The sequence below is a fragment of the Lissotriton vulgaris genome, chromosome 1_1 (genome assembly GCF_964263255.1).
Source record: "Lissotriton vulgaris chromosome 1_1, aLisVul1.2, whole genome shotgun sequence".
Classification (NCBI taxonomy): Eukaryota; Metazoa; Chordata; class Amphibia; order Caudata; family Salamandridae; genus Lissotriton; species Lissotriton vulgaris.
In genome coordinates this window covers 977,446,575-977,458,761 of record NC_141685.1, presented here as the reverse complement: position 1 = coordinate 977,458,761, position 12,187 = coordinate 977,446,575, and the positions used below count along the sequence as shown (strand labels likewise).

Below are 12,187 nucleotides of genomic sequence, written 5' to 3'. Positions count from 1 at the left end.
CATCGCTAATTGTTGTGCCGATGGCATCCGCAGACGGTCGTTGGCTCGGGTGAGCACTATCAACCACTAGTCGCCCGGTCCTAGGCCTCTTCTGAGGGGCAAAGGATGCACCACTTGTGGCCCAGGGGTGATTCTCCGCGCTCTTCACCAGGTGTCGTCCCGCTGCTCTCGTCACTTCACACAGCACCGCCGAGCTCTACCTGTCGCCCATCGCCTACGGGGCTACTCAGCACCCTAAGAGGGTGGGCACAGCACACCCAAGCCACCACTGGCTTCACAAGGCCTCCTCCCTGCACAGCGTATCTCTTGCACCAGGGGTGTGTCACCACTGCTGCAGTCGTGTCCAAAATGTGGCCGCCTCCAAAATGGCGCCCAGGGCATAAGATGGCGGGTCACAGCCACTCAGGCCGCATCGGTTGAGGCTGCCTCAACGCCTCCGGGTGCTGCTGACCCACTAGGAGTTCCGTTCCCGTGCACTCGCAAACTGCTTCTTAGTTATCACAGTAGGCATGGTGAGGCGCCACAGTCACTGTCTCACCGGGGCGAGGTTTTTTTTTCTCACACCCAGCACGCCCTGCAGAATGTCTGTCCGGGTCGTCCTCAATCGCCAATCAGGGCTCTCACCAGTGCTGCGCCATACCATCCACCATCCGCTGTAGCCCCCATAAACTCCACTATGCCACCAGCTGTGGGGGGATCGCCTGCTCACTCTGCCTCCCCGGGGCCACACCACCGTAGTGGACCAGATAGGGAGTCAGGTCCAGACCACCTCCAATCCTGTTTGTACAGTGGTCACAGACCGCGGGTGCGACAGCTACCCCCGGGCCCCCAGGTGCGTCTCCACACAGCTCTGCTCCAGCAGGCAGATGACAGCCGGCCCCCCGAGTCGCAGATGGCTGCCATAGGTTTCCGGTGCAGTACCGGGGGCACTCTCCGCAGGGTGGGGCACCGCCAAGTCTTCCCAGGCCCTCCTTCCCCCCCGGGTCTGCTGCAGCTCCTCCTCCTGTAAACTCAGGGATTTTTGAGGGGCTCCCTAGCCGATCTCTGCTCCAGTGTCGTCCTCCATTGCAGTTCCCTACCTCAGCACAGGGATGCCCTCCAGGTCCCGGGCTCCTTCTGGGTCGCCTCAGCAGGCCTCACCGGCCTCAGGCCTGGGCCTCACCGCTGTCCTCTCGGTTGTCATCTCGGCGCTCGCGTGCGCGCCTCCTACTCCGGGCCACGCTCCACCAGCAGAAGCCGCTAGCAGCCCAGGACAACGGGCCTGGCCAGTCTCTCCAGTCACTCCATTTGACTGCTCACTCAGGGGCACCAGACTCCGCCGTGTCGGCACCCGGTCTGCTCCCGGGGTCGGCGGCACTGTCACAGCGCCACCGCAGGGCACACTAGCGACCGCTGAGCCCCGGAGCTCTCTTCGCGCCCACAGCGCCGGGGCCGCTCCACTTCAATCGGCCCTCAGTTTCTTCCTCTAGCGTTCTCCAGTCGGGAGCCTCTGGGTCCCACAGGCTCACCTCCATGTCCCCGCACCGTTCCCCATGTATGAAAATCGCCTAAGATACCTCTACAGGATATTTTGCAGGAGAATTAGGGGACTAATGCCGGAGCACTAGCAGGTCTCGTCTGCCATGATGGCTGGCTAGCCACGCCCCCCATGCAGCACAATTACCTTTAAATGCCATTACCTTCTTTCCACGCCCATATCTATTCTCAAGGTGATGAATCTTGGCCACAGTATTTTGACCGAAATAGCTTCTTCATAAACACCGGCAAGTAATCAAATGCAAATAAATATTTTAGTCAATAATGTGAGTTTGTTTCAAAGTGTTTTATTTTCTAATTAAAGTTTATGGTTCTCTGATTCTTCATTCATTGGTCATATATTAATCAGGTTTCAGAATTGATCATACAAAAAATAAAGTTAGTGCAGAGCATATTATAATTTGCATGCAGTGCGTTCCATAAAGGAAAGAATCCCTATTCTAAAAAAATGGGGTGCAAAAAGTCAGTCTGAACTCATGAATGGTTAAAAAATAAAGCAAGAGTTTGATTAGCATGAAGGTAAATCAATAATTAAAAATTTCAGAATCTTCTATAAAGAGAAATAAAGCATAGAGCAAATAAGTCTTGGCAAAGCCAGTTAGTCAAAGCATAAAGCTTGGGGTTTTTAATAAAAGGCAAAATTGAACACAGCTTGTCCTGCATCTAATCTGCCCTCATCTGAATCTGTTCTACTCTCCATCAAATTCTGCCCTCTTTTCCTCTTCATCTGCGAATCACCTCTGTTCTTCTCCGTTCTATTCTGCATCTAAGTCTAAGTCTGTTCCTCTGCAGGTCTCCGTCTCTAAATCTAAGTCGGAGTCCTAAACCCCTAAACTAGGAACACGGTTATGAATCTGTAAAATGTTGCTGAGGAGTATGTTGCATGTTGTTAATCGCAGCCAATGAGATCTAGCATTCTCCAAAAGCTCATCTATCCCTCTCTCCTCTGCTCTCCACATGTCATCCATCAGGCGCTGGCTTTCTTCTCTCAGCACATTTGAATCTTATTTAAAATGACTTCATCTCCTAACCTTCTGTTAAAGAAACATTTTATTTTGACTAAACACATAACATTAGCTGCAAAAGACCTATTTCAGCAGGATTCATTAAAACATAATATGGAAATGCATTTCAAAATATGTCTGCTTTCCAGTTCTCTCTAAGGCACATAAATAAATGAGGCTTTGTTTTGAAGCATTTTACCACCAATTACATACCATAAGGCTCCAAGGTTACATGCTGTAAATTATACAAGGCATCTCTCACACAAGAAGAAACATTCCTCTGTTAACCAGAAGTTCAAGTTGGAGCTCTCGCCAGCAATTCGTGTTAATTCAATACACAGCACATAGGTTTAAAAATTTTCGTAAGGTAAAACCACATTCTATAGTGGTGACAAAATCTAAATGAGTCACATTAAAGCCAAACTATGAATTAATTGTACATGTTTTACATGATTTATTAAGGGGAAAGCGTCTGATTAAAGGCCTCATGTTTTCATTTCCAGCACCAAATGTCTGCAGTCACGCTTTAAAATGCATTTTTATGTCTGAAGCCCAAGGCAGATTTGTAATTTGTAGTGCTGAATTCTATATGTCATTTTCACGCTGTCTCACTCATATGCCTAAGATAGCACAATGTCACAATAAATGTACAAAGGATGTCATTGATGGACCACTATTATGTCTGTGCTGCTCAGAATGTCTGTTCCCATGAGGCACAGGGTCAGACTGATTTGCATATGGCAATGTCTGAACTGGGGTGGCGGAGTGAGCTAAAGAATGATGATGGATTAAACCCATATCAGTTGACTGGGGGCGAGTGTTTGCATTGTTCAACACTCCGTCCATCATCCCCTTTGATTCTACCAAGAAAGTCACCAGGAATGTTCATAAAAGATGTTCAAATGGCCACAACATGCCATTGGATAGTGCACCCTTGACCTGTCGCCAGCCCCTCTGCCAACCCTCCACCGCCATACACTAGTCATAAACATACATAAAATTGCAGTGGCATAACGCAAAATGATAGCTCCCCTGAAGAATGTGATGAGGGCACCCTGATCTCCCATATTGCCTTGGCCTTGGTCTGAATGGGGGTCTTCTTAAACAGTTGGGGTTCCCTGGAGGGCTTCCCCTCCTTGCGCTGTAGGGGTTGCAGGAACCTGTGTTAACCCCCTGAGTCAGGCAGATACATCAGTATATGCATTCACACACTGCGTTTCACAAGTTCTCACTCACATGAACACCTGCATTTCACATTTATATCTGCAGGTGGCAGTGTGAGAAGAGGGGCACAATGGCTTATTCACACTCTGCCCCTCCCTGATGCCGCCTTCTCCACTCATTGGCTGCCATGTAAGAGGAAGAGGTGAGATCTGCAAGGTTGTTCTCAACACGTGTTCAGGTGAATATAGTGACACGTTAAGTCAGTGCCTGTCTGACTTCACCACTGCCTCATGCACACACACTGGGCTTGTGGGGCTGTGATGTGGCTGTGATGAAATGAATCATCTCACCCTCACATTCCAGTGCATGCCTGTACATCGCTCCACTGCCAGACTCAGCAGTTGGAGAGTAGAAGACCAGCCGTTCAATCTCCTCCTCGTACTTGTCTGGCAGAGCACTGACTCTAGGTGGTCACCCCTTGGTAGGCACACACGCTTTGTCCTCCACAGTACAACACCCTTGATTAATCTGTGCACATCATCTCACCTACCTACATTCACTCTCTTCCTGCATGTTTCCTATGCTCTCCCAGCACTCTCACCTATCCAACATGCTCTGCTGAGTTAAAGATGATCATCTGTGATTCAGATGTTTTTCTTGTTTTTAATTCTAGCATCCATCATTTTGGAACAAGCCAAAACAGAATGTATGGAAGTCAATACCCCTGGAGCCCTGGCATCCTGCCCTTCAGGTGAGAAGTCATGCTTTGTTTCCGAGGCATTTACTGGCCACACGCCTGGGGTTGTACCCTTTCACTTCCATGGTGCACTAATGGCCTAGTACACCAGCATCCTCAGCGAGATCCCAGAGCTTTCATGAATACAATAGTAGTACTTAGTCCTAGAGAAGGTCGTATTCCTCCACAGCCGATTAGTTCAAGCCTCTTCTCTCAGAAGAGGCTAGCAGAGGAGGCTGGTGAAGAAGGCTAGCAGAGGAGGCTGGCCAAGAAGGCTAGCAGAGGAAGTTCGGAGACACCTGTAGCTGAAGAAACTAGCACTAGAACAGAGGTGCTCACAAACATTTTCTCAAGGGCCGAAATGCACAGTCTGGTGTATTACCAGGGGCCCCACAGATGACCGTGGTGGGTTCAACATGGCATGGTGGGGAGATTGGTGGACCCATTCTACAACGGGGAGTAAAACCATGCATGGCACTCACAAAGTATATCTTTTAAATGAAATGTTCAAAAGATTGACAGAATTATGCATTTTGAAACAAACATGTTGATAGGTTTGAAATGTGACCATTCCAAAGGATATTCATTTAATTCATAGAGAATGTGCACCTTGTGATATTGACCACACACATTGATGTAAGAATGATAAGCTCTGTCAATTGGAAGTACATTCAACCCAACACTTTTTTAAATGCTTTTTATTCTGAAAAAGAGTAGCGTTCAGATTAGGTACCTAATGCATTTTGATTATAAGTTATTGCTGGCAATGTTGGAAAAACGTCAATTAAATTAATATTGAAAGTCAAAGATGGAAAGTAGCTGAGGTATAACTGGTTCCCTCATATGATATATGAAAAGATTTAGGGGCTTATTTATGAGCCCTTGCATCACTTTTGTGCCGCCGGTGCGTCACTTTTTGTGATGCACCAGCGGCGTATAAAATGTACCATGTTGCGTCAAATTTACAAAGTGACGCGTCTAGGTAGATGCATCAGTTTGTAAACCTCTGCGCCACATTATACAGGCGCCAGGTGTAATGTATGCTGGGTGGGCGTTCCGACGCATGTAAGCCTTTTAGAAGTTACGCAGTGAAATCTATGAAATTTCAGTGCGCCACTTCTAGGACAAAAAATGCGTCAATATCTTAAGCCTGCCTCACAGCAAGCGGAAGACTGACGCAGGCACATTGAAATGTGACTTGCCCATATTAAATGACCCATTGCTGAAGTTGCGTCAGTTTTGTGACACACTCCAGCAATGCGTCATTTTTGCGCCTACAGATGAAATACTGACGTATCTGTAACTCTTTGTAACATGATGCGTCATATTGTAAATATGACGCATCCAGAATATTGCAAAGAGGGCGCAATGAAAAGTGACGTATCTCTGTTTTCAGCAAGTGATGCGTCACTTTTAAAAATGAGGCCCTCAGTGAAGAAGGCATGCAGAGTATTCTCCAGTATGCAAGAGTTGCAGTGCAAGTCTCCCAATCTTGATGCTGCACATGGAATTTTACTCTGATTTGAAGGCTACTTAGTGAATTTAGAACTGTAGATACAAAGGCAAACAGAATGCAGGTAAAGTATTTTTCAAAGCACAGAGTTTACAAGCTAATTTTACACTTCATGACCGCAATTAATTTCCTGTACACAGTAACTTTTTTCAGAAAGCGTCTCAAGAGGTGATACAGATGTGCATCAGTCAGTGGCTTTGTTAGTTTATTATTTTTAAGAATGGCCATTCTGGAAATAGAAGACTAGATTACATATGTGGAGCCAAACAAGCACAGTTGTTTTCTATGCCAAAGTAAAAAGAAGAGGGAATTTTTCAGAGGGCACACTTTGGCAGATATCTTCTGGTTCCTTCCCCAAGAAAGGGGACTCAAACATAGAGATGTATTGCATATCAATTAGTTCCACCACAGCTTGTGCACTTTTCAAACCTAGAAGTTCAACAGCTTCAAGACTCCTTGCACTAACCATCCACTGATTTTTCATAAGCCTGAAAAGTGGGGTGAGAACTCTAAACTGAGAAAATCGCCTCTTAATGTCCCCATACATTTCCTCCAGATAAGAACACAGATTGAGACTCAACAATATTTCTTGAGCTTCTTCATCCCTCTAGGTTTAAAGCCTGCAACTTAGAAAAGTGTTTGAGATCACTATCTTCCAGCTGCTTTTTGAACAGGTCAAGTTTACTTTTGAAAGAATATATATAGCACTCACCACTGAGGACACACGTTTCTGTCTACCTTGAAGTACCAGATTGTAGAGTGATGAAATGTGAGAAAATGTCACACAGAAAATGGAGCATGGTGAGCCATAGCAAGTTGTGCAGTTCTGGGAAGATCTGTCCTTGACTGGTTAAAAATTGTTCAATTTCTGGAAGCAAAGTAATACATTTTTCTAGAAGTCTTCCCTTGCTCAACCACCTTACTTTGTCATTGAACAACAGGTCTGCATATCCAGATCCTGTATCCTTCAGCAATAATTTAAAAAGTATTTGGTTGAGTGCGTTTGCTTGAATTGAATTGGCAATTCTTTCTACCCGCTTCATTACATCATTTAGTTATCCTAGTTTAAATTTTGTGCACAATGCATCCTGAAGGATTATGCAATGATAACCAATGAATGTGGGTGATGGAAGTTTTTTCTTAACATCAATACAAAGCCCCTCTCATGTCCAATCATTGCGGGTACTCCAGCTATAGAAATACTTACAAGATTGTTAAATGTCAGGTGATGAGATTCAAAGAAATCGCACATGCTGTTCAATACATACTCTCTTCTTGTGTGACAATGAAATGTCAAAAGTCAGAGGAGCTCTTCCTTTGAAATGATTGCTTTTTCCAAATACCCCCTCCCCCAACCACTAATTGAGCCACATGTTATGTTATGTTAATAAATTCTTGATGTAGAGCAACAGCTCTCCTCAGGAGGGGCATCTCGGCTCTGAGACGACTGACAGGTGAAGCAGTAGTCATTAGAACAGTCAGTTCTTGAGATATTTTTAAAACCAGGGAAATCAGTGCATGCCTGGATGAACAAGTGGAGCCTGTTACAGTGGTACGGAGTGAGATAAGAAAAGGCTCGGCCACCATACCTGGACGCTTGAATATGCCGAGGGCACATAAGAAGTTGATTCTTTGATCTAAGATTTCTTCTTGGGAGATAAAGGGTGAGTTTATCGTGAAAATATTTGGGTCCATAGCCTGACAAGGCTTTAAGAGTCAGGCAGAGTAATTTGAACAATGCTCTTTACGTTATGTGTGAAGTGCTTTGAGAAATGGGACTGAAGGTGTGCCAGGTGGTAGTTTATTAACTAAAAGAGCTACATTTTTGCTAGAAGGACTCATTAGACGCTACAACATAAGCATTTCCAGAATCAAGGCGGCTGAGTATCAAAGCTTGGTTAAGGGTGTTTTGAGAGCTCAGTGGAAGCCACTGAAAAATCCTCCTGAGAAGGCACAATGATCCAAAGGACATGCCACAGGTGGGCGTGACCTGATAACTTATTATCTAGCATTATACCCAGGTTTTTGGCTATGTCTCTGGGAGACGGAGCAGGGCCAGCATTCATCATCAGTCCAGTGGAGCTGAGCTTTGCCAAACAGAAGGATCTCTGTTTCATCCTCATTTATCTGAAGACAGTTAAGGGTCATCCAAGTGGCAACTTTTGCATGCAGACAATAAAACGATGTTTAACATTCTCAATGTTATTGCCAAACGAAAAAGGTATCCTCTGCTTTTGAAAGTATTTCAAACCCACAGGACTTGACAACCTGGGCAAGGGGAGCAACATGGATGTTGAAGAGCTTGGGGCTCAAGGCAGAGCCCTGGGTACCCTCTTGTCCAGGAACAGGGTTTTGGGAGGAAAGTGGCCAATGGAAATCGTTTGAGCCCTGTCTTTGAGAAAGTCTATGAACCAATTAAGGACAAAGCCCTGAAACCCTATCTCATAGAGGCATTGAATCAAGATGGAATCAAAAGTATCAAAAGCCGGTGACAGGGACAGAAAAAACATCATAGATGGTTTTCTAGCATCCGAAGATAGACTTAGCGAGTCTACTACTGCTAAAATGGCGGTCTCATTACTATGGAAGGGTCAAAAGCCTGATTGAGAGGCTCCAGCAGATGGTGGTTCTCCAAATAGAAGAAGAGCTGTTTGTTTACTTAGGACTCTAAACCTTTGCCTATCAGATGGAGGAGAGACATAGGGTGATATGTCTTCAGCTCCTTAGAATCAGCATGAAGTTTTTTAAATAGGTGTAACATGGGCAGCTTTCCATTCTTGAGGGACAGTTGCTAGGGTCAGAGATTTGTTGCACACATGTAACAGTGGGCACAAGAAGGGTGGAAATGGTAGCTATAACATGCGGGGAGCACAAATTGGAGGGAGAACTATATTTGGTTTTTGCCAGAAAGTGCAGCAGCTGATTTTGGGAAATGGCTCAAACCTTTCAAACACTACCAAAGTGTTATTACAGGTAGGGTATGTAGGACAGGCGTATGTTGCAAAGTAGAATTATTATGGAAAGTATAAAAGATATTCTCTATTTTAGTTTCTAAGTGGGTGGCTAAAGTATCGCAGAGTGTCTGACAGGCAGGGATGGATGAGGCGCAAGCATGTGGTTTAGTAAAGTCCTTTAGGACCTTAAATAATTATTTTGCACAATTTCCCACCTGATCAATTCAACTGATGGTGTGGTGTGTACGTGCTGTCCTAATTTTGCCAAGATAAGCTCCTAGCACTAATTGCACTGATGTTCGTCCAAGTCATCTTTTGAGGTACTCCATTTTTATTCCAGTCTTTTGCTATTTGATTTGTCAGTTCTCAATTCAGCTGTGTACCAAGTAGCATTGTCTCAGCAGGGTTTGGAGGTTTTTAATTTATGGGGGGCAACTATGTCATGAGCCTGGGAAAAGGAATCTTGAAACATGGCTAATGCAGAGTTAATATCATGTGAGTTATCCAAATTGGGAGATTGGAAAGTAGAATGAAAACCTTCCAAAGTGATCTGCTTCCATGGTCTTGATGTCAAACAATTTACTGTTTTAGGTTTTGTAAAAGGCGCCCTAATAGGGATCTGAAAGTTGATCAGAAAATGATAGGTCCAGGTTAAATGTTCAGAAATGTCAGCCTGATGGTCTGAAGATAGAGAAAATGAGGTCCAAAGTGTGGTCGGCCAAGTGTGTAGGACCTGTCTTTATCAAGTGAAGGTTAAGAATTTCAAGGTTGGACAACAGGATGGATACGTCCGAGTCAGTGGCTGTGTCTACATGATAATTGAAATCCCAGATCAAAAGGAAGTTCTGGGTGTATAGCCTGTGAGGTGCTATTTATTCTGTTAATTTAAAACTAAATCTTTTTGGGGGGCCAGGTGGGGGGATATACTAAATCACATTTCCATCCGTCGCCATGGGGGTTTCAAGTTTAAATACCGCTATCTCCGCTCAGTCAATAGGTGCAGAGTCAATGAGTTCCACTTTAAGGGAATTCCAGAAGGCCATGAAATGGTCCACCTCCTGGCTTTGATTCCGTGTCCAGTCTGACCAGTTTGTAATTGTCTGGAAATACAGTGGGAATGCAGGGAAGTGCTAGAGAGTGGAGCCAGGTTTCCGTAATAAAGCATAAGTCTGGCTGTAGGTGTGTAAGTCAGTCACATATTTCTATTCCATGTTTATTTGATTTATTTATTTATTTAATGCGTTTTTATATAGCGCAGACTTTACCCGAAAGTGTCAGAGCACTTCGCAATAGGAACAGTAATGATACATGAGGAGAAAATTAAAAGTGAACAAATTACAAAAGCAAACATTAAGTTATATGAGGCAAAAGTGACAATTGTGAGCAAACAAGATACAAGACGTAGCAAACGGTACATTACAGGAGGAAAAAGTGACATGTGTGCAAGTTACAAAAGCGTACAAAGTACAAGTAGAGGTATAATACTGCAATAAATGGCCGGCACTCAAACCACAAGAACACACTGGGAAGGCACTTCCATAGTCATGGAGAATAGAATTTTCTATAATGGAAGGTCTTCCTTCAGATGGCAGAGAGGGTGTGAATTACATTTGGAAGTTGATCCTGCTGTTGGAAGAGCATGATGTGAAACAAGTGGCGACAATGATTTGAATCGGTGCCCGAAAATAGGGAAGCAGGATAAAGTTACATTTATGGTGACTGGACTCCATTACTCTAAAGGCCTGATAACGAGTGGGTCGGTTCATTCTGACCCATGCATAAATACCTCTTTACGGATGGGTCGAAATTACGAATTTGAAAGTATTTAACATATCCGATAATGATCGGAGGAGTGTAATGCCTGAAGCTTCGTTAAGTTTCGGCAGGTCAAACCTGCAGAAATTTAACAGGAGAAACATGTATGGTATTTACCGCACCATGGGGATTTTGGTTCATTAAGGGAAATCCGCATTTTATTTCCCATAAACTTGAAATAGGTGCTATTTATCGCACCCAATAAATATCATACTCCGTGGTATCGTTATTTACCACGTTAGCTAAATAGCACCTACACTCTTAATCATGGCCTCAGTCTGCAGATACTTTATTCATTATCAACTTCTGGGTACCCTGTCACCTAATGGCAGTAAATGAAACTGCACATTTAGCTTGGATTTCAGCAAATGTTTGAGCATCAATTAGGCATGGGTCCAGTTAGGAACTCGAGAGGTCTTCAGGAAGCCCGCCAGACCTTAAGAAATGTGTGTGTTATGCCTGTGAGAGCTTTCTTAATGATCTTGTTGACTACAGAGGAGGACAATGCAGACCTATCCAGTTGTTCTCAATTGCTGTAAACTAAGTCCTATGTGTTCAACTGCAAAGCCATCTCTGTCAAGTACCACACAAAAGGACATCACATCATCCATTAAATGTGAGCAGGTTGATCTTCTTTGCATGTGTGTGGTGACAAAACATCACCCATTTGCTCTTACATTGAGTTCTGTCACACAATTAACTAATGGCCATTAGGATCCCCATATTCTGCTCCTAGATGTGCAAAAGATAGCTCCGTATGAGCTATGCATTCTGTAGGAAATCTGCCATTTCTGCGTGGTCACCCCAGAATTTTTACATTTACTCGACCATATATTTTGCTGGCTTTCAAACTCTGTGAAGTTTACTCCTGCTAACTAGTAGTAAAGTGCCTATGGTTCCCTTTGAAACAAGGTTGAATTGGCATACTCCTTATTGGTATATCTAACTTGCCTAGAATTCCGTAGTATATGGCACAAACTGTGCCCAAGTGTCTGGAAGTTAAATGAAACTAGTAGACTGCAGCATCTATTGTACCATTAATAGTAGTGGTGGTGCAAACCTGACTTTAGGCCTACCATTGTTGCCTGATTGCTGTAGGTTTAAACCTGCACGATGATCTCTAAAAAGTACCCCTTTTGTTAGGAGAAAAACTCCCTTTTAAATATTTGCAAGTCAACCCTATGGAAACCTAGTAACCCACAAGGTAGAGTGCATGGCATTTACAAGTGGGACATGTAGAACATCAATATTACTATTTTCCTACAGTGACAATGCTATCTATTTTCACTGTGGCAGACCTAGCTGTCCTTGTGTCGTAATTGGCCTGTTCGGATTAGCGATTAGCCGAATCTACATGTTGTCCTCCTTAACTTGGCTATATACGATAAACGCCATTTTGAATGTTGCAGCGGCCATCTTAGACCATGAGCGGCCTCGTGGCCGACGTGCCCTTTAGTCCTTTGTT

At 44.3% G+C, this 12,187-nt stretch overlaps 1 protein-coding gene across 1 annotated transcript in view; it reads left to right on the top strand.

Annotated features, from left to right (window-relative positions):
- LOC147748330 (resistin-like) overlaps positions 1–12,187 on the top strand; it is a 132,311-nt gene that overhangs the window by 23,211 nt on the left and 96,913 nt on the right. The window contains exon 3 of the mRNA XM_086936411.1: positions 4,378–4,455. Within this exon, the coding sequence (XP_086792537.1) occupies positions 4,378–4,455 (78 nt within the window). The remainder of the gene's footprint in view (positions 1–4,377; positions 4,456–12,187) is intronic.